At 43.5% G+C, this 23431-nt stretch overlaps 1 protein-coding gene across 1 annotated transcript in view; it reads left to right on the forward strand.

Moving 5' to 3' along the window:
• Nucleotides 1-23431, forward strand: part of pacrg (PARK2 co-regulated) — a 133360-nt gene that overhangs the window by 57059 nt on the left and 52870 nt on the right. The window contains exons 3-4 of the mRNA XM_084569814.1: nt 11876-12047; nt 19815-19964. Of these exons, the coding sequence (XP_084425940.1) occupies nt 11876-12047; nt 19815-19964 (322 nt within the window). The remainder of the gene's footprint in view (nt 1-11875; nt 12048-19814; nt 19965-23431) is intronic.

The raw sequence follows: 23431 nt of genomic DNA on the forward strand, positions 1-23431 counted from the left end.
GTGTGAGATGGTTGTTTTGAGTAAATAATTTTTGTCGTACATGCAATTTGTTCTTAGTTCTTTCGTGCAAAACATGTTGATCCCGGTGAGATTTCCTGAATGAATGAGCGCTGTAATCTCTTAACCCCTAACTGAAATGACAGCTTGTATGTAACACGTGTCAGGATTTGGGTTGGCTTTCCTCTGCCTCAGACGTTGCGCTGTATCTGAAGCAGTTTAGTTATTTTTTGAAAAGTCTTTCATTAGTTCTCAGCACCTAGGGTTGCAAAGGGGTGGAAAATTTCCGGTAAATTTCCGGTAAATTTCCAGAAACTTTCCATGAGAAGTTAAACTGGGGAATTTTGGAAATATTCCAAATTAGAAACTTTCAATGGGAATTATGGGAATTATTGGAATTATTGGGAATTTATGGGAATTTATGGGAATTATGGGATGACAATTGATGTATAAATTCTTGTATGGTTACAGAAAACCGTCTTGCAGGAGTCAGAAGAAACAGCATCAAATTTGAGGTAGCTACCACCATAATTAGCTAGCCTCTTAAATGGTCAATGAAATGAAAAATAGCTTTCATTTAGCACCTAACTTACCAGATAGTTAGCTACTGTATTAATACATTTTTATTTAATATTTGCAAGTTAAACATTAATAACGTTATAGATCAAATATATTTACCCCATGATATTATCAAAACTTACTTGACTTTATATAGTCCGCGGGCTCAAATGTGTGGCTTCAATAGTCTTGTGCTTTGAGCTCAAAAGTGTGGCCTCCAGGCTTCAAGAAATCACCTGTGCATGTGATGGAGGAATGCACAGTGCATGTAGGGGGCGTGGCCTCAATAGCCCTGCAGTAAGCAGTGTGCTGTGTGCATTTGATTGAGGAGTGTACTTGCATTAAATCTGGTTGTTTTAGCCAAGACTATGCTACAATATATTCCCCCCAACTATATTTAAGTTCCCTGTTAAGGGCCAACCTTCAATTTTGTAAATTTCTTATTTATTCCTGTTTATTCCCATATATTCCCGTTAATTCCCGTTAATTCCCATATATTCCCGTTAATTCCCATGGAAAGTTTCCAACTTTGAAAATTCCCGGAATTTTGCAACCCTATCAGCACCTCAGTCTTGGATGTTTTTTATTGCAATTCATGTGTCCTTTCAGCAGCGTGGTGCATTCCTTTGCATTCAGTTGTTAATCTGATTATCACAGATCATGGTCAGGCTGTACCGAAAGATGAATCTTGCTGCAGGAGCAGTAATGGCAGCAGCAATTCTGTTTGTGCTCGGAATCAAACATCACAACATTTTCTGACATTTCAAAAGCTGCCTTTCATCCCACTCACGCGGCCCTGCGTGTAGAGCGCTTTAGTCAATCCTGTGAAACAATCCTCTTTTTGAGTTTCACTCATTTTGTCAAAGGTCTCCAATGAAAGTGGTGAACCGTGGGACTGAAGATAGTATCATCATCAGCGCTTCGAAAAGGCATCTTCCTTCCTCCGGGTGGATAACGGCGCTCTGTGTGTTGTTGTTTGTGTGTACGTGTAACCCCGTATAAAAAGGGTCTAATTCTCTTCTGACGGCCACACCATCACCTGCCATTTTCCTTCTTCATATTCATCGCGCCAAATCATTGTCTTATCTCTGGACCATCACCTGCGCAGCTGGCTGCTGCTCTCGACTCAAAGGGTTGATTCCACATCACCTGACAAAGTGCTTTGCTCCGACATTACTCCTGACCCCTAGCAGAGAGGACCACAGCGTGCTCATGCTCTACAAGCCAGGCCAGCTTTTGATGAGATGCCTCAATTCTCCACTTCACCTTTTATTGACCCAAAAAGCGCGCCACGTCTTTGGAGTCGCGTCCGTTGTCTGTCTTGCAGCACAGTCTTTCACAAGGTAGGGGCTTGGGAATTATCGTACCTGCTGGACAAGCATGTTCGAAGTGACGCTTTTTTTGTACATTTCCAACGTTGTGCAGCAGCTCAGAGCCGTATCAATCTCCCAGCTTTCCTGGTTTAGGTTTAAATAAAACACAGCAGTCCCACTTGACTTATATACTTGGCTTTCATCTTTCCCCCCCCCCCCCCTTTCACCCCCGTCTCCCCTCACCTTAAGAGAGGCTGACTATAGAAGCATGGGCTATAATCTTCCTGTGAGGGTGAACAGAGGGACGCAATACAGGGCTGGTTTATTTTTTCTTTGAGTCATTCATTTATTTAATTCGTTCTTACCCATTTGCTTGGTTTGTTTGTTTGGTTTCTTCTTGTTTTACCCTTTACTTACCCTTCCCTACTCCGTTCTCTGTTTCGCCCTCCCTCCATGCAGCCTGGATAGCTCTATGGAGTCCAGGCCCTCTTTGATCTGTAGTCCAGAACACAGGATGAGAGTTATCCGCTGGCAACAACAAGAACATCCCATTAGGAGCTGGACAGAGCCTTGACAGACACTCCTTGCCGCTACTGCTGCAGCTCGGCCCTGAAAGCTCGCTGCCTGCTGCTGCTGGTCCTGCTTAGTCTATCGGCTGCTCTGTGGCTTAGGGTGGGCATTACTAGCTCAGCAAACTTAAAGCACCCGCTTGAGGTGCACTTGTTGAATTTAAACACTTTGGCTGCCTGGTTATTCAAGTTGTCTTAGCAGAGCTGGTGTATTTGATTATGCAGTCATCATTTGGTGTCAGATATATTCTGTTTTTACAAAGAAGGGCACCTCAAGGTCCACAAGGATTGTTGAATCCACGGATGATAGGTGGAGTTGGGATATTGGTAGGTACATTTGAGCTGAAGGAAAATACACTGTTTTTGCATGAGATGAGACGTATTGGGAGATCTGAATGTGTGCAGTGATTGGAGGAATGGCATGAGTGGGAGGCAGGAAGCCAGAGGGAGAAATGTGTGGCTGGTTGGTTTATAGTCCTGCATCCGCTCTATCCGGAGCCCATGGGTTTATACTTCACACGCGATGGTGAGTGGAAAATAAGTGGCTAATGTTGAAGTTAATAAATGTGGGTTAACACTTTATTTTTCTGGAATCATTCCAACTCAGGACATAAAGAAGACACCTGAGTAGATGGTGTGTTTGAGGCTGAACAAGACAGAATTTTCTGTGCTTCTCCAGCGGCTCTGAGACGTGAACAAGGAAATGCTTTTCACCCCAATCACAGCTGGCACGTAGACACATTTCTGGGGAGGTGCATGTAAGGTTACGGCATAGGGTCTGGAACTTTGCTTTAGCTACAGCGTAGAAGTGACTTGCGACTATAAACCGAGCTTCAGTCTCATCACTAAACTACAGGGGGCCAGCTCCGCCAGCAGGACGTACGCCCGGTTTTAAGCTGTGTGTTAAATGCATTTTAAGCCCTGTGTACATAGGCGTGGCACTACACCTGAGACTGGATCGTACACCTCGTCAGGGCCAGGTGTAAAGTGAACAGACCTGACCGCTGTTCATGATGAAAATACTGATACAATAGAACATCTAATATTTCCGTTCAACAAGGCTTTCGGTTGTGTGCGACGCAGAGTGGCATTAACTGATGTGGCGGCGCAGTCTGGCCGTGACTCATGCATCACACTCGGCTTAGTCGCACCTTGTCTTTTGGATGATGTAACTTTTATGAAGGCTGGATGTAACTAACCAACCTTTTAATGTCCAGCTGGTGCAACTGACCAATCGCACCTCAAGCCGCAGATGATCCAGTCCACCTTTAGTTGATAATCTGGAGGTTTTGATTGTAAGATTGCGTCTTTCTTAGCGTATAATTTCCTTTTCCTGCGGATGTACTTTGGCAGCCTCTGTGATGGTATCTCCTCTCCAGCATTGGAAGAAATGAGACTTCTGTTATAAGACGAATTGGTGGGCCTGGTAATAATAACACCGCTCCAATATGTAGTCAGCTCTTTTTAGTGAGGGAAATTTTGGTTTTAATAACCCATCCTGCACACTGTTCTCTGCGTAAGAGACAGATAATCAACTTGGAAAACAGAAACGAGGTCACATTCTAATAAACTGCCTGTTAATCATTTTTCTAAAGTTATATCTCATTTTTATTGTCTTGATTTTGCCAACCCTGTTTTTTTTTTTTTTTTGTAATGTCGCACATCCGGGTAAAGCCGCCTTGTTATCTTAAACAGGCCCGAGCATTTGTCTTGGTCTCTATTGTTTTGGCTTCATGCACAAAATCAATGGAGCTCATTCATCACACACTCATTGAAAATGAGCATATTTGTTTGAACATTTGCAAGGATTTTTCAGTGTAGTGTGAGGCAGAGGAGCAAGATTTATCACAAGTGCACGCAGTAGATGCTACAGTCACAGTGTTTGTTTGCTGAAAATGCATTATTGTATCCCCTTATCTTCCCTGTGCATCTGACATATCACACGATTGCACATGCGGTACATACATACATGCAAGTAATTAATGCATGCATATCACACATAAAAAACACACACACAGACGCGCAGAAATACTCACTGTGGTTTCCGTTTCCGTCACAAACAACCAGTGATGGATAGGCCCTTTCCATTTTAAACAGGGAGAAAACACATGCCCCCGGGGACCCTTGTGTGTGGAAGTGCTTTGAAGTGTCCACATTTAATTCTTCTGTATGATAAATGAGAGGAGAGCTGCAGTTGTAGCCTGTGAGGAAAAGCTCTGCTCGCTCAACGAGGGGAGCGGTAACAAATGTAGCGATAGCTGATAAGCTGACTGTGTCTCTTGCTCTTGCTTGTTGTTCTGCTCCCCACAGACCCCCACAGCCAGATAACAAATCCATCCTATCAATCAAACCCATCAATGGCTGGCTGCAGATTAGAGGCAGTGATTTTGGGGCTGATTGGAGGGGAAACGCTGATTACACCTCCCTCTCTCTGACTTGATTACACTCTGCCTGTGTGTTGTCAAGCTCGGCTGCTGAGCTGTAATCACTGGAAGCTAAGACACTGTGGCTCCTGAGCAGACAGACATGATCACACCACTAGCTGGCGAGCTGTGACTTCATGACCACAGCTCGGTCACTTAAAATGCCTGTACCTCACAGAGCAATTTACTTGTACTTAATCCATGTGAAACCTTTTTTTTGTTTTGTTTTGTTTTTGTTATTTTTTTTGTTATCTCATCTCCTCGCCATCCTCCTGCTTCTCTCCACTGTTCTGGCCTACTTCCATCACGGCGGTAGAGTGTCCCACACTGGAGCGCACTCGCACAAATAAACACACCCAGCGAGCACAGTTCCTAATCTGAGCTTTATTTAGCTACCTTACCCTTAAAACTGGAGCAGGTTCCAGACAGCCTCTTCCGCGGCCACTTCAGCTTCTCCAACACATTACGTCCCTCCGTCCCTCTCCTCCTCCATCAGCCTCACATCCCTTCCTTCCTGTTTACTTTCTGCCACTCACCGCCTCACAGCCACAGAGAGTCTTGCTGCAGTTCGTCGCTTTGTCTCGCTAGCAGAGGCACACAGTTTACGTTGTGTGCAGGAAAAAAAAAACCACATGACTGGCTCGAAGAATGTAAACAAAAATTGCAAATGTCGCAAATTAATTGGTTTTACTTGCTTCCCAGTTTATAGAGAGTCACTGCGATGCGCTCTCAGTGGGGGTGCAAGAACAAACCAAATTTGTTCTTTGTTCCCTATGTAAGCAAGGAAACTGGAGAAATACAAACCTAATGGTGATTTTGATGATGACAGTTTGGGTAAACAGGGATTGTGTCTGTATATAAAAAAAAAAAAAAGCTTGCAGCATAGTTGGACCTCTTTAGAATCTGTTGCTAAATATTCAAGTGACTTGTTGACTTCCGTAACGCTAGTGGAACATTTTTTTTTTTTGCGTTTTGCTTTTCTGTGTGATAAAGACTTTGTTGGGGAAAAAGGAATTACTCCACTGTATGCAGTTTGTAATATCTACCAGGACTTTCTCAAACTTTAATTACAACATTTAACGCTAGCGCAACCTCAACGGGAACGCCGTCGACAGGGTCACTCTTTCAATTATTCTGGCTAATGTTTGCCACTCTAATAACACCCTCCTGCTTTTAATCCTCGGCACACCGTTCGCGACTGCTGGCATGACTGTGTGTACCTAAATAAAGTTCGTTTTATCTCGGTGTGTATGCGTGTTTCCGTGTGTGTGTGTGTGTGTGTGAGAGAGAAGCAGGTTCACATAAAATTCATAACTCGCTGTGTCCTGGTTTTGAACTATCTTTGAAGCCACGAAATTGTCTCATCGAGCGTGTGTTAGGTATCATTTCAATTGACACCATGCACTCTGCTACTAGTGCTTTGAATTGAGCATACTTGCATGCTTGTTAGATGGAAACAGCTGTCAGGGGAGATAGCGAGAGTGACTCACTCCTCTTCCCCTCGCTTATCGTTTGCCTATTCCAGTCTTGCTCCTCTTATTGTGACCTCCAAGAAAGTCAAAATATTCTCTTCTTTTTACATTTTTTTTTTTTTTTTTTTTTCTCACTATTTTTCTCCCGTTCTCGCATTCACAGAAGCGAGTGCATGCAGCGTGGTGACTGATTTCTGGGAATGTTTTGGCCACAGGTGTGCTGTGCACCTGTGGCACAGTTGGAAACAAAGTTGGGTTAGTGTGAATAAATTATCAGAATGTGTTGTGTGCAGAGTGCTCGTGACAATATTTCTTTCTACAACTGAAGCTTCCCTCACAAGGAAATTTAAATCTCTCCACAAGGGTTGTAGCATCTCTGCGAATGATTAAATTGCATCTTGAATCGGCCACAGAGGCATTTTTTTTTTAATTTAGCTAAGCTGACGGTAGAAAATGGTTTATATTGCAGCCTATTTCCCAATGATAACTGCTGCAACAGTGTTAACGAAGTTAAATAGGGTGATGTCAGCATACGTTAACATATTCTGGAAGAACCAAAAAACAGGATGTAGAAAATAGTTTGGTGTTATTTTAAGAGCTAAATTTAGCCGTAGTGGTAACCTGCTGTGAAGTGTCTGCTAAATTAGGTGCATCTCTAAATTAGCTTCATCTGATAGTAGAGGACTGCCTCATCTGCTTTGCCTCTGTTGCACTTTCTTCTGTGATCGTATCTGTCTTCTCTGTAAGACTGTAGTAGCACAGTTGAATTTACAATGATAATCCATTTAGTTGCATTTCCACTTCTGTTTCTTTTAGTATCATGAAAGGGAAACGGTAGCATATACAAGATTTCTATGTCTGATCTAGTGACTGTATGTGAAGATGGATAAACCGTCTGTGAGATCAACCACAGGATTCATGAAGAACAGTTTTGAAACTCTATGTGGGTATTGGTTTGATATGGACCCAGTTTCAAGTGTCCATTCGAGGAACTGCAGGCCCCATACGATGCCACTTGGTGATTGTGTGGCCTCTAGTTGTATTAATATGAACATAGATGCTAGAGGAGTTGAAGTAATACAGTGTGGCATCGTCTTGACTTTGCTGTCTTGAATATTCATGTGTGTTTTTCAGACATTAACGCTTCAGTGTGACAGAGTGGAAATTACCACTGCAGTAAAACATCAACAGCGTTACAGCTAAGCAAGATATTTACAGAAAAACTTGATTGCGCATCAAGATGTCATCGTTGCAAGAGCTTTTGTTATCCCAGACGCTCGGCAAACGTGCACAGAGCTTTTTTCTGTAATTTCTAAGTTTATCTTTTGCTTTTTGTTAACGTGGCTTCAGACAATGTTCATGATGCATATAGGATTTTAGAAACTAACCTTGCAATGACATAGTTACACCATGAAGACAACATCACACTGATGACTGATAAGAATTCTGTCGAGGTATGTTATTGTTTGATTTTCTTGTTGGTTCATGCCTGCCTCTTATGTCCCTTTCATAACACATCTCGTTACGCCATATATATGAGTTCTTCATTCCTTTTTGGTTTTGTGTAATACATTTTTGGCGGTGTAACGAATGACTCATGGCGTGAGTGCCGCCAATGGGAAGCCAGTCCTCCTCTCAAAGCTGAAACAATTGACGGCAGCTCATCTGCCAGCTCATCTAAATACAGAAACCTGCACTTGTGTTAACAGAAAGCAGAATCCAGGTCAAGTGACTCTGGCATCATCAATTAAAATAGCATCGTTTTCAAACAGCAGTCATGCAGTCAAAGCTGCCATGTGATGTAACTCTGACTGAAATTGAACATAGAATAGTGGTCTTCATTATTTTTCTAATGGAAACCAAATTGGCGGGACACAGTCAACAGTTTTATTTGCGTGTTTTAAACATGTTACTTTGCTTGAACAGTAGGTATGGTTGCATGGATCCACAGAGAGCAAATTAGGTCCTCTCTATACTTTTACGGCTACACACATGCTCATAGAACTGGAGTTACAGCCAAGTAACTATTTTATTTCCTCCACTGACCTGAAGTTTGGTTCTGTAGCTGCTCTCAGCTGTGACTCATCATTTTCCTCACTTGGTTTTTAGAAATCAATTTATTTACTTTTATGCTTTCAGTGACATTTTACTTTTCTTTAATAATTTCATAAATAATTTCATAAAAAGCTTACTGTTTACCCTTCCAACTGCACGTCATCATTGTGCCGTTGCCAAAAACTGGCTACACCTCAGTGAATTAGGGAAGGTCTCTTATTTGTGGCCGCGCCAGGCGCTAATAGAAGCTTGGCGAGCTGTACGCTGATTGCTGCGTTAGCGTTTAAACGAGGATTTCTTCAAATTGTTTGAGTTGATGCTCGAAAATGAACGTCCCAGTGAGTGCCCCGTTGGATACAGAACTATATGAGGTTCAGGAGTTACAGAGTGCGGCTGATCTCTCCAAAACGTTGTCACCCATTTAGCCACGTTTGGACCCAGCAACCTTTTCATTGTTGAGTGTTAAAAGAAATTCAGTATTTGGCTGCACTGCCTGAAACTTGGATTGGCATAAATGTGTGATGAGTGGTTCAGTAAATGCATTTTGATTGTTTGAATACGTGAGTGCAGAATTGTTTTAAACATTAGTGAAATGTTAGCTGAGCAGGCGATCGCTCCTAACGAACTTGACCAACAGTGCAGTCCAAGCTTTCTCTTCTAGTCTAGCTGTCTATTCCTACTGGCGGTGGAAATGTGAAAAGCTACTAAAGGCATATAATCCCAGGGCACTACCCAGCGGGTCTAGTCTGGATCAAAGACATGCCTACTCTTAGATCAGGAAGTGGAAACTGAGGGTAAAGTGATATCACAGCTACTCTTTTTGGAACAGGTTTTACCAGCAGACATCCAAACACTTCCAGCTCTTTAATATCACTGCGGTAGCCACGACAACCCCTAAGCTAATAATGGGAAGGGTTTGCTTGTTTCCCCAAAATCACGTTTGATATAGTCTAGAGCAGTTACCTCAGGAGCAGACTGAAGAAACGCGTGTACACACATGAAAACCCGTTTTTTTTTCTTTTCTCTCTCTGCTACCTCACACTATATCTTAAACTGTGTGATTTTTACCCTTTCAGTCATGACTAAAATGACTCACACCACCCTGACAAAATAGCTTATCATATCTGTGCACACACAGCCTTACATATGGAGTCGCATGTACGTGTTTTGCTCAGACACATATCCCCCACACACACAAAATCACATCCAGGTATTATATATTAAAAGTGGCACCCTGCTGTTTTCGTCCTCCCGGTCTCTCGTGCCTGCCAGGGGCCTCTGATACTGTTGTTTAATGAGAAGAGGCTCTCCGTGCTCTCGTCTGGTCTTCTTCTGTTGCCGTGCGTCTGCTGCTGCTGCTGCTGCGGCGCTGACCAGAGGAGACATGTCCGTCTGAGTCCCCGGGCTAATTGCTGCTACCGGGCTGATAGTCTTTCTGTGCTCCACTCTCATTGACTCCCTGCGCTCCAGGGGGATTCCCACGGGCACCCAGAGACAAACAAACCTGGGCGGACAATCGATAACGGATGCAAGAGTTACCGCTCAGCGCAGTGCTGCTGATTAAGAATCTCGGGGAATGTAGGTGTGTGCGAGCATTTGAAAGTGTTGTTTGTGTTTTTTTATTAGCAAAAAAGTTAAGAGTAATTCTACAGCACATTAAAGCTCCCTGGCAATTATCATGTAATCTAATTTTCCCAACATGCCAGGTGAGATCGTGTCAATGACTGAATGTGAGATGTGATAATGTATTCACTGTGAAAATTAAGACTGTGTGCTATTTTCAGATAGTCTAGCGTATAATGTAGACATGATCCCCTCTGCCTTGACACATTTAAACCTCACGTTGTGAAATAATTAGGTGATTGTTTGTTACTACTACAAGTACATTTGTTCTGGGGTAGTGTTGTACATGTTGTCTCTGTGGCTTGATTCAAAACGGCAGCTCATGGCGTGACGCGTCCCTGTGTACCACTGACTGCCACTGGCTAGCTGTGGTGTCATCTCCCCTCTCCTCACCCTCTCTCCTCGCCCTCGCTGCCCCTTCTCTCTCCGGGCTCGTGTTTGCTTTTGTTCTTGTCTCCGGTCGGCCTGACTCACAATGATGATCTTGACCGAGCGCGGGAGAAAGGTCAAGGTTGGCCCGGCAAATTGCCTCAAAGCAATCAGCCTCGTCTCCGTGCGCCAACAGTGCGAGCTCTCTGTCTCTGTCGCCATCTTGCCATCTCTCCATCTTTAGTCTCTCCTCCCCCCCGTCTTTGCGTTTGCCCTCGGGGGTGGGGGGAGACGGACGTGTGTCAGGGATGATTGGCAGCAGGAGTCGGAGGGGGGCGGCGGGCGGGTGGGTGGGTATTGTGGGGTTCGGCCCCGCTTTGAAGTCTCAGCTCTGACCGGCGGTTGGGTGAGCGCTGGGGACTTGAAAGCACACAGTGTCAGCGGCTGGGTGACATTTTACCACAGAGAAGCATGACCCAGCAGGGTGCGGTGTGTGTGTGTGTGTGAGTGTGTGTCTTTACATATACTATATATGTTAATATGTGTCTATGTGCAAGAGTCTCCTCTTGTCCTCAAGCACTATTTGCCCGTGCACCAAAGGGATCACCTTTCATTATATAAAAAAACCTGAACCGCTAACCTCTTACTCCACAATTGTGCCACTGGGATGCAATGCTACAGCTGATACGCCCGATATAAATACACACCCAGTAACTTGATCCAGTGCTCAAATACTTCATGAACCGCGGCTTCACGTAACGTTTCATATATCATTTTCAAAACGTACACATGAGCACACATTTGGCGCCTCGAGGACAGCCTCCTTTGGGTCAGCTGTGCGTTCCAGTCCTGCGTGCCTGGGTGGCTTTTGTACGACGGCGTCTCATGCATTAAAAGACTTTAATGTGTCGCACTGTACCCACACAGCCGACTTCAAAGTCTGCCTGTGGCCTGTGGCTGGACGAATGTCTTCATCCACCATCCGTCCTGTAAACGGTGTAAGCAGGTGTTAACATGTCAGCCCACGAGATGCCACATGCCGCTGTGTCATGATCTCCTGAGCAGCTGTCCCCTACTCTGTGTATATGAGTACATGTATGTGTCTGTTTACTGTAAAGGTTATAAATGGCTGCCACAGGAGGTTTGACCTTAGATTTTTGTGCAAAGCCAAGGACAAAAAAGACACAGGGCTAAAATTGAAAAGGGGCTTCATCGTAACGGCTTATATCTTCAGAAACACATGGCATTCTGCCACATCATCCACTGCGCGTATGTGTGTGTGCTCTTGCATGCAGAGTGTGTATCATACGGTGTAGGAAACAGTTCATCCCTGCTTCTGGCTAATGTCTTCATGAATGTTCCAGCAATTGCCCATGAGCAAAAGACAGAAGCTCTGCCTCCCCTCTCTCTCTCTCTATCTCTCTCTGTCAGTGTATTAGGATTAAAAGAAGCAGCTATTAATACCTGTGATGAAAATGTACACTTTCTGCCCTCAGGTGGATGTCGAGACGCTAGACTACCACCACTACCTGCCACTGTTCTTTGATGGTTTGTGTGAAACTGCTCATCCGTACGAGTTCTTCGCCCGCCAGGGAGTCCATGACATGCTGGACCGGGGAGGCCCCAAGATCCTGCCTGTCATTCCCCAGCTCATCATCCCCATCAAGAGTAAGTCGGCGAGGGTGTCTGCACTCACGGTTTATCAATCACACAAAACCGAGCCCCTCTCCCAAGTGATCCTGCGGGGTTTGTTGATGTCATTTTACCTTGAACGTGTTTCCGCCCACAGGAAAATGTGTCTAGAATTTACACAGGCTGGTATTGTTTTAGCTTAAATACAGTTAGAAAGGTTACTGTAAAGCTGTTAAAAAAAAAGGTTAAAATCACCAAGGAAGGACACACCAAATATGAAATATGCATTGCAGATACTCACTTCAGTAAAAAAAATATGCCATCGCTGTCGCACAAGACCATTAGCATGACCATTAGCATTAATTAAAAATGCAGCAAATATCTTTATTACCACCATCTTCATCTGCATTTACATTATTTTTGCAAACTTTTGTTTAAGTAAATATTATTAATATTTTATGAATGATTGACAACCAAGTAATCTTCCCAGACTTTAATTGCAGTCCTTAATAAATATTTTTGCATGTCATTATTTAATTATTCACTATTTTGACAACAGCTTCATTAGTATCTCGTCTCTGTTTCTTAACAAATCTATCTATCTATCTATCTATCTAAGTGTGTCTTTCACCTTCTAGTTCACTGTAGCTCACAGATCGTTCCTTCCATCTGTATAACTCTGTCGTTCGCCCTGTTCCAAACAGCGCCTGTGTCTGCTGTATCTCTGTCTGCTCTGTTCAGTGAGTGGCAGCACATCCAGTTGACTGCACAGCAGCCTACACCAGTGAATGTGTGAGGAAAAAGACATTCTGTCACTTCGAACTCTTGTAAACACAGCTGAAAGCACAGCGTAACTTATGCGTGTGCCGATTTTATCAGACAGCTTCATGGTCATAAAATGTAAGGATAAATATAAAACCTTTTTTTTATACTTGTATAAAATATAACAAGAAAACGAGGGCCGCTTCGTTCAGAATCCAGATTTATTAAAATACAGTATAGATGTGAGAGTAAAAGAGATGTAAAACACTGACAAAAAGCCAAGTTTAGGCTGCAATGAAGCACAAAAGGTGAGATGATATATTGCAATGATATTCCGTCTTTCTGACTTTCTGTCAAATTCTGTCTCTGTGAGTTTCCTTGACATTTTTCTGTCTTTTAGCTTTTTAACTTAGCAATGGTCTGATGGAATGACTGCTTGGTGTTGTTAATAAAATACAAGGTTTAACAGTGGGTCTGGGTGGGCCGTGCAGCGACATGGCTAAGGGGCGGCAACCTAACACAGGTTCTGGCGGCTTGTCTTAAGCTAAAATGATCTGAATCAAGGCCACGATCATGTCTTTGTGAGCATTGCGATACATTCATAGTATTTACACAGGTGAAGTAAATAACATTGACCATCTTGTGACAATCCAATGTTCTGCTGGGAAATGTTTGGACCCGGCATTTGTGTGGATGCTACTTAGACATGTACTACCCACGTAGACCAGACCGGGCACCCTCCACCCCCCACCCCATAGCAATGACACTCCTTGATGGCAGCAGCCATCCCCAGCAGGATGCAGCCACACACACAAGAACAACAAAAAAAACATGAAAACAGCACAAGGCGTTGACCTGGTCCAAATTCACTAGATCCCAAACTGATCAAGTATCTGTGGGATGCACTTGAACAAACCTGATCCACAGAGACCTCTCCCCTGAATCCAAAGGACACAAAGTCCTCCACTAACAGCATTCTGTTGCCAGACACCACAGGACACCCTCAGAAGGACCATGTCCATTCTCGGATCAGTCACAACGTTTTGGAGGCACAGGCAGGTGGTCATAATGTACTGGCTAATCAGTGTATATAGCCCTTAAACTTGTTTTTTAATTCTGCAGTATCGAACTTTCCCATAAATGAGAGGCTAATAAGACACAAAGAACAAACCATTTAGTAAAAGTCAAGTATAGTTGATACGACACCAGATGTTCGTTAAATTAATGAATAATAAGAATGTGAAAACGTTAGAATACATTATGCATTATAAATGCTGAATTTAATTATTTAATCAACACAATCCATATTTATCTAAAAATGTATTAGTATATCTTTCACACTTTTCATATAGGCTCTCGTAAACATTTCTCAGACAGTACTCCCTTGGCAATAAACATTAAACAACGTGCCAGAAAAAGACTCACCTGTCTCACAGCAGATTCTAACGCTACGATACGACCACTCCTGATGCGACGCCCTAATTTGGTTTTGCAGTCATACTGTTCCTATTATTACATTAACCCTCGGGGCGAAGCGTCCTTGTTTTTGCGTTTGCCCGAAGAAGTTGGCTCTGAAAGCACGCCTGATAATCTGACATGAATGCGGTGACATGCTACATTTAACTGTGCCACCGTGCTGCGCCTCCTTACCTTTCCACACCGACATGTTTCCACGCACGCGCCCACACACATACACACAAAGTGGGCACACGGAGTAGGGCGGAAAGGTCGTGTCTCAAGGCGAAGTGGTCTTTGACTTTAAAAATAGACATGAGAATTTACACTGATGCGGTCGAGAAAGGTTTCACGTGGGGTGATTTCAAGGAAGAGGAGTACTGAGAAGTTAGAGGGATTTAGAGGAATGCGTAGGGCGGCTTTTGTTGGAAATTTTAGGCGCATGCATAGGCACAGTCTCTCACACACACACACACACACAAACGCACGCACACACAAGCTGTCTTTTGTTTGGCGCCACTGCCAAGTGGAGTGTCAGTTTCAAAGTGGGAGCCTTTAAGTGGCGCCCAGTGAGCCTGCGGTAGTGTTCATGTCACGGGCAGTTGGCTGGTGGTGTGTGTACGTGTATGTGAAGTGAGAGTGTGTGTGTGTGTGTGTGTGTGTGTGTGTGCACGCAGGTTCCTTGTTTGTGTGCGGGTGCTGAATGTCTGTGGAGGCAAAGGGGCGTGACGGCCAACACTAGGCAGGGCTTTTGGAGACAGAGAGACACGGTGACAGACTGACCCTGGCAGGAAGTCGCACTGAGCGCACAGTGCACGGTCTAAACCGTTACACATCATCTTGTGTGCTGTATCTAAAGCCCACTGTATGCATTTGTGTGTGTGTGTGTGTGTGTGTTACTGCGTTTGGTTTATTTTCTAAATGTAGGGAACAGGGCACAAGATTTACCCGCATCTTCTAAATATTTTAAACTGCCTTTAGTTTATTTGACCCTTCATCATGAACCACCCAGTTTACACACACACACACACCTTTACAATATATACAGAATGACTCGGCTGCTTGCCAGCTGAGAAGGAATTTTTATAAGTTCAAACCCTTCAGCAGTTTGCCTTTGGGGTGCCAGACCAAAGGTGACGGTTGTGCTCTTCATGAAAACACACACTTCGCCCTGATAATGGAATTTTAAATGGCCTGCTCCTTATTAACTTTTTTGGTTTATTAAAAATCAGGCCCGATTCGCCGTCCACGAGGCAAAGCCGCCGGTCCGTGTCTCTGTTGCAGATTAATTACTTTTCTATGGAGTGGTGAGGAAGAAGGGATGGCGGGAAGAGGAAGAAAGTAACAGGCCGTCTGCAATTTAAAACGGCAAGATATATATTTTTCCTCCTCTGACGTTAATACATCTTCAGTGTGGCTGGCAGGCTCTTATCTGCAGAGCGACTGAGCCACGTCAGGCCCTGGTGAATTTTGATGATGGCTGCAGGTCACCCAATGAGAATACACAATGAGGAAGGCTTTGGCTGACATTATACTCTGAGGCCCTGTCCCCGGTGACTTGAAGACTGAACTCTCTCCTACTGTACACCGTGTTCCCTTCACCCTGCTTTAGAAAGACTATCACGAAGCTGAAAAAGAACTGAATATATTTGTGTGGTTTTTATTTGATTAAATGTTTTTTTAATGCATTTCTGAAGCAGTCAGATATTTTATATCCAAGGCATTTATGTATTAATTTATGTATTAATGGCTTCATTCAGCCAAACTGTGCCAAGGTGACTTAAGAGAAATTCAAAACATTACTAAAATGCTGTTGTTTGGGTTTTTCTGGCTTATCTAAATGGGGATTAGGATTCAGAGCCATGCCTGCATTGAGCCTCGGTTGATTGGCATAACATTTGTTCAGCTTTGAACCAAAATGAGACTTTCATTACGAGAAGCTCCTCAGTTACGCCTCTGCTCGGGAACATCGTCTGATCTGAAAAGTGTATTTATACACTGAGTGAGAACAATTCGGTGCGTTGAGGTGTCGCCCTACCTCTGACATTTCGCAGGAAACAGAGTACAAGGTCACCATTGTTTTATTTTCACACTGAATATGAAACAAGTCCCCAGCATGAATAGATGATTGCTTTATTCAGATTTGTCCCAACACAGGTTTTAAACCGGCATTAATGCGTCAGGCCCTCGGCTCCCTTCTCCCTCGCTCTTTTAATTTTTTTTCCTTTCCTCTTTTCCAGCGAAGGCGAGAGTGCCGATGAATAATTGAACAGTCCCGCGGTCCAAATGTCACAGCAGGGAAAATTGTTTGCGGTGGCTGGTAATTAGAATTTCATTGTTTGTTATGTAGGTTTGAAATTCCTGTCATTCCACATTCCACCTTATCTCGGTGATGGCAGATATCTCGCCGCTTGTCTATCTGGGGAGGCACTAAGGCAGAGATGGAGAGATGGCATGAAGCACAATGCATTTGCTCATTCAGCATCGTCTCCACCCCCTTGTCCTCTGAATAGACAAACACTGTCAGTGACAAAGACAAAGCCTACACAGACGTCTCTCAGACGGGCATGAAGCAGTGGTACTGGTTTAATTAGTCACATTAGTCATACACTAAAACACATTAATGCAGTATTCCTCCACCTTTCTTTGCCGCTTTTCCAACTCTCCTACATCGCATTACTTTTGTCATGTTCAGCACTGCCTTGTGCTCATGACTGAAGCTGACATTTTGGTTTTAATGTGTTTGTGTTGGATTGTGTGTGCGTGCCTGTGTGACTGTGCAACGTGTGACTTTTGTGTGTGAATGCCTGTGACGGCTCGGTATTTGCATATTAGCTGTTTTAACACAGGGTGATGCAGGGGAGTGTGCTGTTCTCTTGGTGCTCTAACTGCCATACACAATATTTCACGGCTGCTCTTGCTCTTTCTCTTTCTCCTGTCAACTTAAATACGGCGCCAGGGATGGATATTATTACGGTGCGCCTGAAATGATCGCTCCTGCTTGTTGGTTTGGTGTATTATTGATACATTTAAGATTTCAACCGACTAATTTACAAAAAAATTCACCCAAGAACCAAAGGGACTGTCTGAATCGATTTTACTGCATGAGAACGGCATCAAGCGTTATGCACTCTAAAAACTTGAACTGAGCTGTACTTTATAATTTCGGTGAAACATTTTTACACTTAAAAATAGTGAGTAAATCTGAAACCAGTGAAATCGTTTTAATTAACCAAATAAATTGAGTAAATGTAAGTAAAAAAAGGTCCAGTTCAAACGTTTAGTACAAAGGCACACAAAACTGGGAGTAATTAATGTCAGTCATATTGCAATCATAACACAATACAAAAGAAATGACTTGATATGATTGAAATTCTTTTTATTTACCCTTTTCTCTGGTGTACCTTACTGAATATCTGTAATGAAATGAAATTATAACCATGACACAATATGAAGCCTTTATCCTGACGTTAAAATTCTCCATATTTGTCTGACTGTTGCTTTCATGTCCAACACATACATAGACAGACAGACAGACAGATAGATAGATACTTTATTTATCTTGTTGAAATTAGACGTGCAACCCTGTGGAAATGTCATTCAGATGAGTCGGCCCAAGGCAAACTGTTGGTATTTTGGTGGAAATTGAGTTTCAGAACTTAAAAAATAAACAGAGGTTTCATCTCCGTATTTCCATGGAAAATTTTGTCCAACTTCGTTATGAAGGACATACCGAATTCGCAAATATAATTTATATAATGTTTTAAAAAGTAACTAGCTGTTCAACTTGGTTTAAAATGCATCGCAAATTAAACTATTTAATCTGACAGAAATGAGTTAGAGTTTCTTTATATCTGTGTTTTCCACAAATAAAAGCCCAACATTTGTTCTGCTTTTGGTCTCCACCACCACCAATACCATCTCACTAACAGCGCTGTGAGAGTTGAAGTCCGGACAAAATTTTGAGCCGACGCTCACTGTAAAGCTCTGCAAAGCCGAGCATATTCAGAGCCGGTCATTAAAATATGTCCTTTATTCTCCATAAGAACAAATGATCTCTTCAGCAGCGACAGCAGCAATTTATTAACGCAGAAAATTGGATACCTCTAGGTATCCTTGATGGAGGACGACGGCATAGCGGTTCAAAACTGAGCTTTTTAATGTTGACTCAACAGGCGCTTCAGCAAATTAGCAGCGCTGGCCTCTGTTGTTGCTTGTGGAAACAAACACTTTATCGTGCTTGAGTGCTGTCATCGTCAACCCAACACAAGCGCAAGCACAACATTTTTGTTTTTCCCCTCTTGTCGTTTGTGTCTTTTGCAAGACGTTGGCTGTGAGACGGAGAATAAGACCACTGCTCCGCAGCTCATCCAAAGTCAAGTGTCAAGAGAATTTATGTTGACCACAAATTGACATCTCGAACGCAAACTAACAGTAAAACCCTCTTTAGTAAAGTAGTGTTCTGTTATCTTGTATTTATGAGACAGTGCAGACACTCAGACTCATTGTCTCTTCGAGGCCAAATGAAGGTTTTCCTACTTTTGCCAGATTGAAAATTTGCTTTATTCAGCCTTTTAATTTCAGGTAATTACAGTTGAGTTTTTCCTTTTCAAGCACCGCGTCTCGTGCTCATTCTCTTCCTCTTTTTATCTAATTTTCTGCCTTTTGTCTCTGACACACGTTTTCCCCTCTCTGTCATCCGCACGCCCTCGGTGTGTCTACTCACACTGTCGCTGTTTTCTTTGTTGCGACTTTGTCTTTTCATGCTTTTCGTTTTTGTTGTTTTGAGTGCTCACTGTCAATAAGCGCTGTGACGCCATTACAATCATCTTTTAGTGGAAGCAGGAATAAAGTGACAGTTTAACGTTTCATAAAAAGACACTGTGTTATTTTTTTTTTTTTCTTTCAAACCCTGGGTATGCTGTTTTAGTCTGCACAAAGGGAATTACCAGCACTGATGCAGAGGCTCATGGAAAAAAAGTAGAAAAATATGTCAGTCGCTAATCACATTTTGTAACCCTTTGCTCTCCGACTGTCACGTCTCTTCATATCTGTTTCTGACATTCTGTCTTTTGTTGTTTGCCCCTTCCCTTCTTTCTTCCTCTTCCTCTCCCTCTCTCTATTTGTCTCTCTTGATCTCTCTAGCCCCGTGTCTCGCTCCCATCATCATTTCCCTTTTGTTCTCTCTATCAGTGGGAGATGGAGTTAAGTGCAGCTGTAGGCCAAATAGCCCAGTGATTGGCTCTCACTTACTCCTGCTTCCCCAGTGCATTTGAAATCACTGATTGCAGACAAGCTAGTCTGAATCAAAGTCCAGCTATAAGGGAAATGCTTTCAAGTAAAGGGGAGCGAGCGGGGGTTAAGATTCAAGGGCATTTTGTGTGTTTCCACTAGTTCCGCTCTTATGTACCATATAATTGCGGACGTCAGAATCACACTACATTCACTGTGCCTTCAATTTCCTGAACAAACAACCTGTAAATACTTTACGTCAGAGGAACTGGTTTGAAAAATAACTTTTCATTTAATATGACATTTTAATCTTAGTCTCGTTCCCTCACCTCTGCCCTTTATCTTGCTCTCCAGATGCCCTGAACACGAGGAACGAACAGGTGATGTGCACCACCCTGAAAGTCCTGCAGCATCTGGTGATGTCTGGAGACAAGGTGGGGGAGGCTCTGGTGCCTTACTTCAGACAGATCCTCCCCATGTTTAACCTCTTCAAGAACAAGAACAGTGAGTTGTATGCATGCAAATTGTTCCTGGTTGTTAATTTTGTGGGCAGATGGTGCGTGCCGTGTCTCTTGCTTTTGTGTAGGTGTTACGTAAGGCTTCTCCTTTTTTTTTTTTTGTGCTAGTACTGCTGTGACATCTGTGAATTGAAAAGCAGCAGTGATAGGTATTCATGAGCAGTCTGCAGCCAGCTTTAAGTCTGCATTCGGGTTAAACCAGGTGATTCCACAGTCCTGGGAAATGCTATACATAGGTTAAGCGTGTCTTTTTTATTTGACTGTGAGCCTTGCCACTTCCAGACAGAAACCCGTTCTGTTTTCTGCCTGTTCTTTTCTGCGGATTCAGTGTAAAACTGGATGCTCCCGTTCCCGAATCCTTTCTTTACTTTTTCCTCTCTCCACTTAAGTACCCACTTGACAGGGGGGGGTTCCATTTAGTCTGTTCTGCTGTCAGTCAGGTTGCATTGTGTCGCGATGTTGAGGAGCAGACTTTGTCCTTGCTCGCTCTGAAAGCCTTCACCTGGGTGACACCGGGACCTTGGGAGATTGGCATCAGATAGGCAGGCCTCTTTGTGCGGCCGTGTCAAAGCACTTAGCATGGTGTGACATGACGCGGGCCCATACAACCGTTCCCGAACACCATGCACTCACTAGGACGTGGAGGCTGACATCGTGAATCAATCATTTAAACACAAGCTTTAACGGGAGAAAACACTAAAGGCTTTAGTCTCGTAATCAATATCCAATTTGAATCTCTTGTCTCTTTAATTCGCTTACATTATCTGTTACTATTTGCTGTGGTCTAAAAAAAAAAAAAAAAAAAGGGAAGGGAAAAGCTGAAAGAGATAGAGGGGAAAGACAAAAGACAGAAAAGGAAAGCCTGCCTGATTAGCGCGTGGCCTTATGCAAATCTCCTCTGTAAATTAGCTGTCAAATCAATCCCCTAAACCATTTTGAAGCGTGAGTTTCTCCACCACAGCGAAAGCCCAGGAGTTGGCCGGTGAACCCCACCAGGGATAGTTTTATCTTTGCTTGGTAGTTACCCTGCCGGCCTGTCTACCTGCCTGCCCGTTTGTCTGTCCTCTGGCGGGCATTGATTAAACCTGAGCCAACCCCTCACCTGGCAGACATCCCTGCTATTGACCTCTCCCAGAGAGACCAGTCTGAGCCAGCAAGGGGTCCACACAGCTGCCAAAGCACAGGGCCCAATCTGCTAAACAAGGACAGTGCTTCCCCGGTCAGCAATTTATAGGCATCCAGTAGAGTTTCTCTCTTGTAAAGTTTGATTGGAGTTGAGGCTGAAAATATAACAAGGTAAAACTTGACCACGTAAGTAAGCGTCTATTTGCATTCACAGATATAGATACATCATTTCCTTGTGTTTTACTTCCCATCGTTATCTGACGCTTCGTCGTTAGATGAGCTGTCGGTTCATGTTCAGCTACACCCACTCCCTGCTAACAAAGAAAGACACAACTTCAAATATAAAGAATAAAGGCTTCTTTTTCTGGAGAACAAACACTGCGTAAACCAGAACTCAGTGTTCCTACTCTCGTATGTGCAAATACTCGGCTGTTGTTCTCTCACACTATTTCCTGCGTCTCCGTGTGTCTTTGTCTTCCTTCTGTTTTATGTCTTGTTTATATCCATATCAAAGCTTTCAGTGAAGGCCATTTATTATCTAATATTGCTTATATTCACCTCCAGGTCCATCCCACGCTCAGTCAGCTGTCTCAACCAGAGCCAGCGTGCTGCCTCTAGCAGACAGGCGCAATCATTGTGTTTAATACAGTAGAAGACACAGAGGGCTGTCTCGTAGTGTGTGGTAACATCTCCCCTTGGCTCTCCCACACTGTAACTCACAGAGCTTGCATGGCATCCCTCTTATCTCCTGAGCCACAACAGGGCCACTGTCCATTATGTGCCAAGTGTGTGTGTGTGTGTGTGTCTGCATTTGTGTACAACCTGTCATGAATAGATCTGTTGTGTTCCATATGCAGCTGTTGGCTTCAGTGCTCCCTGTCTCCCATCTCTCCCGGTTCACTGTTGTTGCTGTTGGCCTGCCAGCCATAGGCACATAATGCTCAGCTAGATGTCTACTACATGCTCGCATATACACACGGACGCACACGTATACTATCACACATTGTCCCAGTTGAGTCTACACAACCTGACTCTGTCCCCGTCTCCCCAGTCGTTCGAGCTGTGAATCAATAGGCTGACAGCCACCGCTGCAGGGTCAGGGCTACAGTTAGCTATCGCCAGCATCTCATCATGGGACAGATCCTCCAGGCTGTGTTCACACGCTCCCGCTGTGTCGCTCCCACTCCAAGACAGGGTTGTGACCTGTTAAATTGGTCTATACACAGGCCTTATCTGAGCCATTTTTTTCCAAGGTCACAGCTGGAACTCGACAGCCATCTTCAAAGCGGACCTTCTTGTGTCCTTTCACTCAGACAGAGCACTGGACCTCTGACCAGAAGCACCAAGCCAAGGCCTACATGTTCAACATTTTTGGGATTCAGGCCTTTGACGGATTGCTCAATGAGGAAAGAAAAAAATAAATCTGCCTGTTTAACTCCAGGCTGCTGGCTGACATTTTTACCGCTGCCACAGTAATGTGTCATTTTGAAGTGCGCAATAATGAGCAATCACGTAGTATCACCGTCCTAAATGTACCCCATTGTCTCCTGAATCAGCTCTCTCAGCTTTTGTTTGCTTTGTGCCTTTTGTGTGTCAGCTTTGTGCGTATGTGTGCGTTTGGATATGTGCGAGAGACAACAGCGAGGATAGTGTAGGAATTCCTCCAATATGATTTGCACGGCTCTCTTGTTTGCTTGCTGTGATGAATCTTATCCCTAATGAAATGCAACAACGTTTCTTAAGAGGGAGAGATGTGCTTCGTCATCCGGCAAATTCTCTCTTCTGGGCTCGGAGGAGGGAGCTCGTCTTCTGTTCTTTCTGTGCGTCCTATCAGGACGAGACAAAGAGAGGTTAGAAAGTTTGGAATCACAGAGGAAAATAGTCTGGGGTTGTGATCTAATGTTTATCGATAGTCTTGTTTATTCGATCAGGTAATAGCCAGACACACCGTAAATACAGATTAAATAGAGATTTCAATAAAGCAGAATGTCTTTTTTTATGAGACACTTTCCAGTTCTGTTTTCACCACCTCCTCTACCAACCTTGCTATCTTAAAACAGCCAGACTCTCTTTTAAAGGCACCATGTCCACCAACACATCTTGACATAATATATCAGTCGCAGTGTTTGCAGAACATGCACTAAACCACTGATTGTGTGGAGTCCGTTACAGTAGACAGATTTTGAATTGCTAAAAAGAGGAACTATTTTAATAAAAACTACTAAAAAATATACCTTAACTTTAGATCAGATCAACAGAACATGATGCTGCTTTTTACTAAAATCACACAATGACGCAATCATTTTTTTTTTCATCTCATATTGGCCA

Source organism: Chelon labrosus (genome assembly GCF_963514085.1).
Source record: "Chelon labrosus genome assembly, chromosome: 20".
NCBI classification, from domain to species: Eukaryota; Metazoa; Chordata; class Actinopteri; order Mugiliformes; family Mugilidae; genus Chelon; species Chelon labrosus.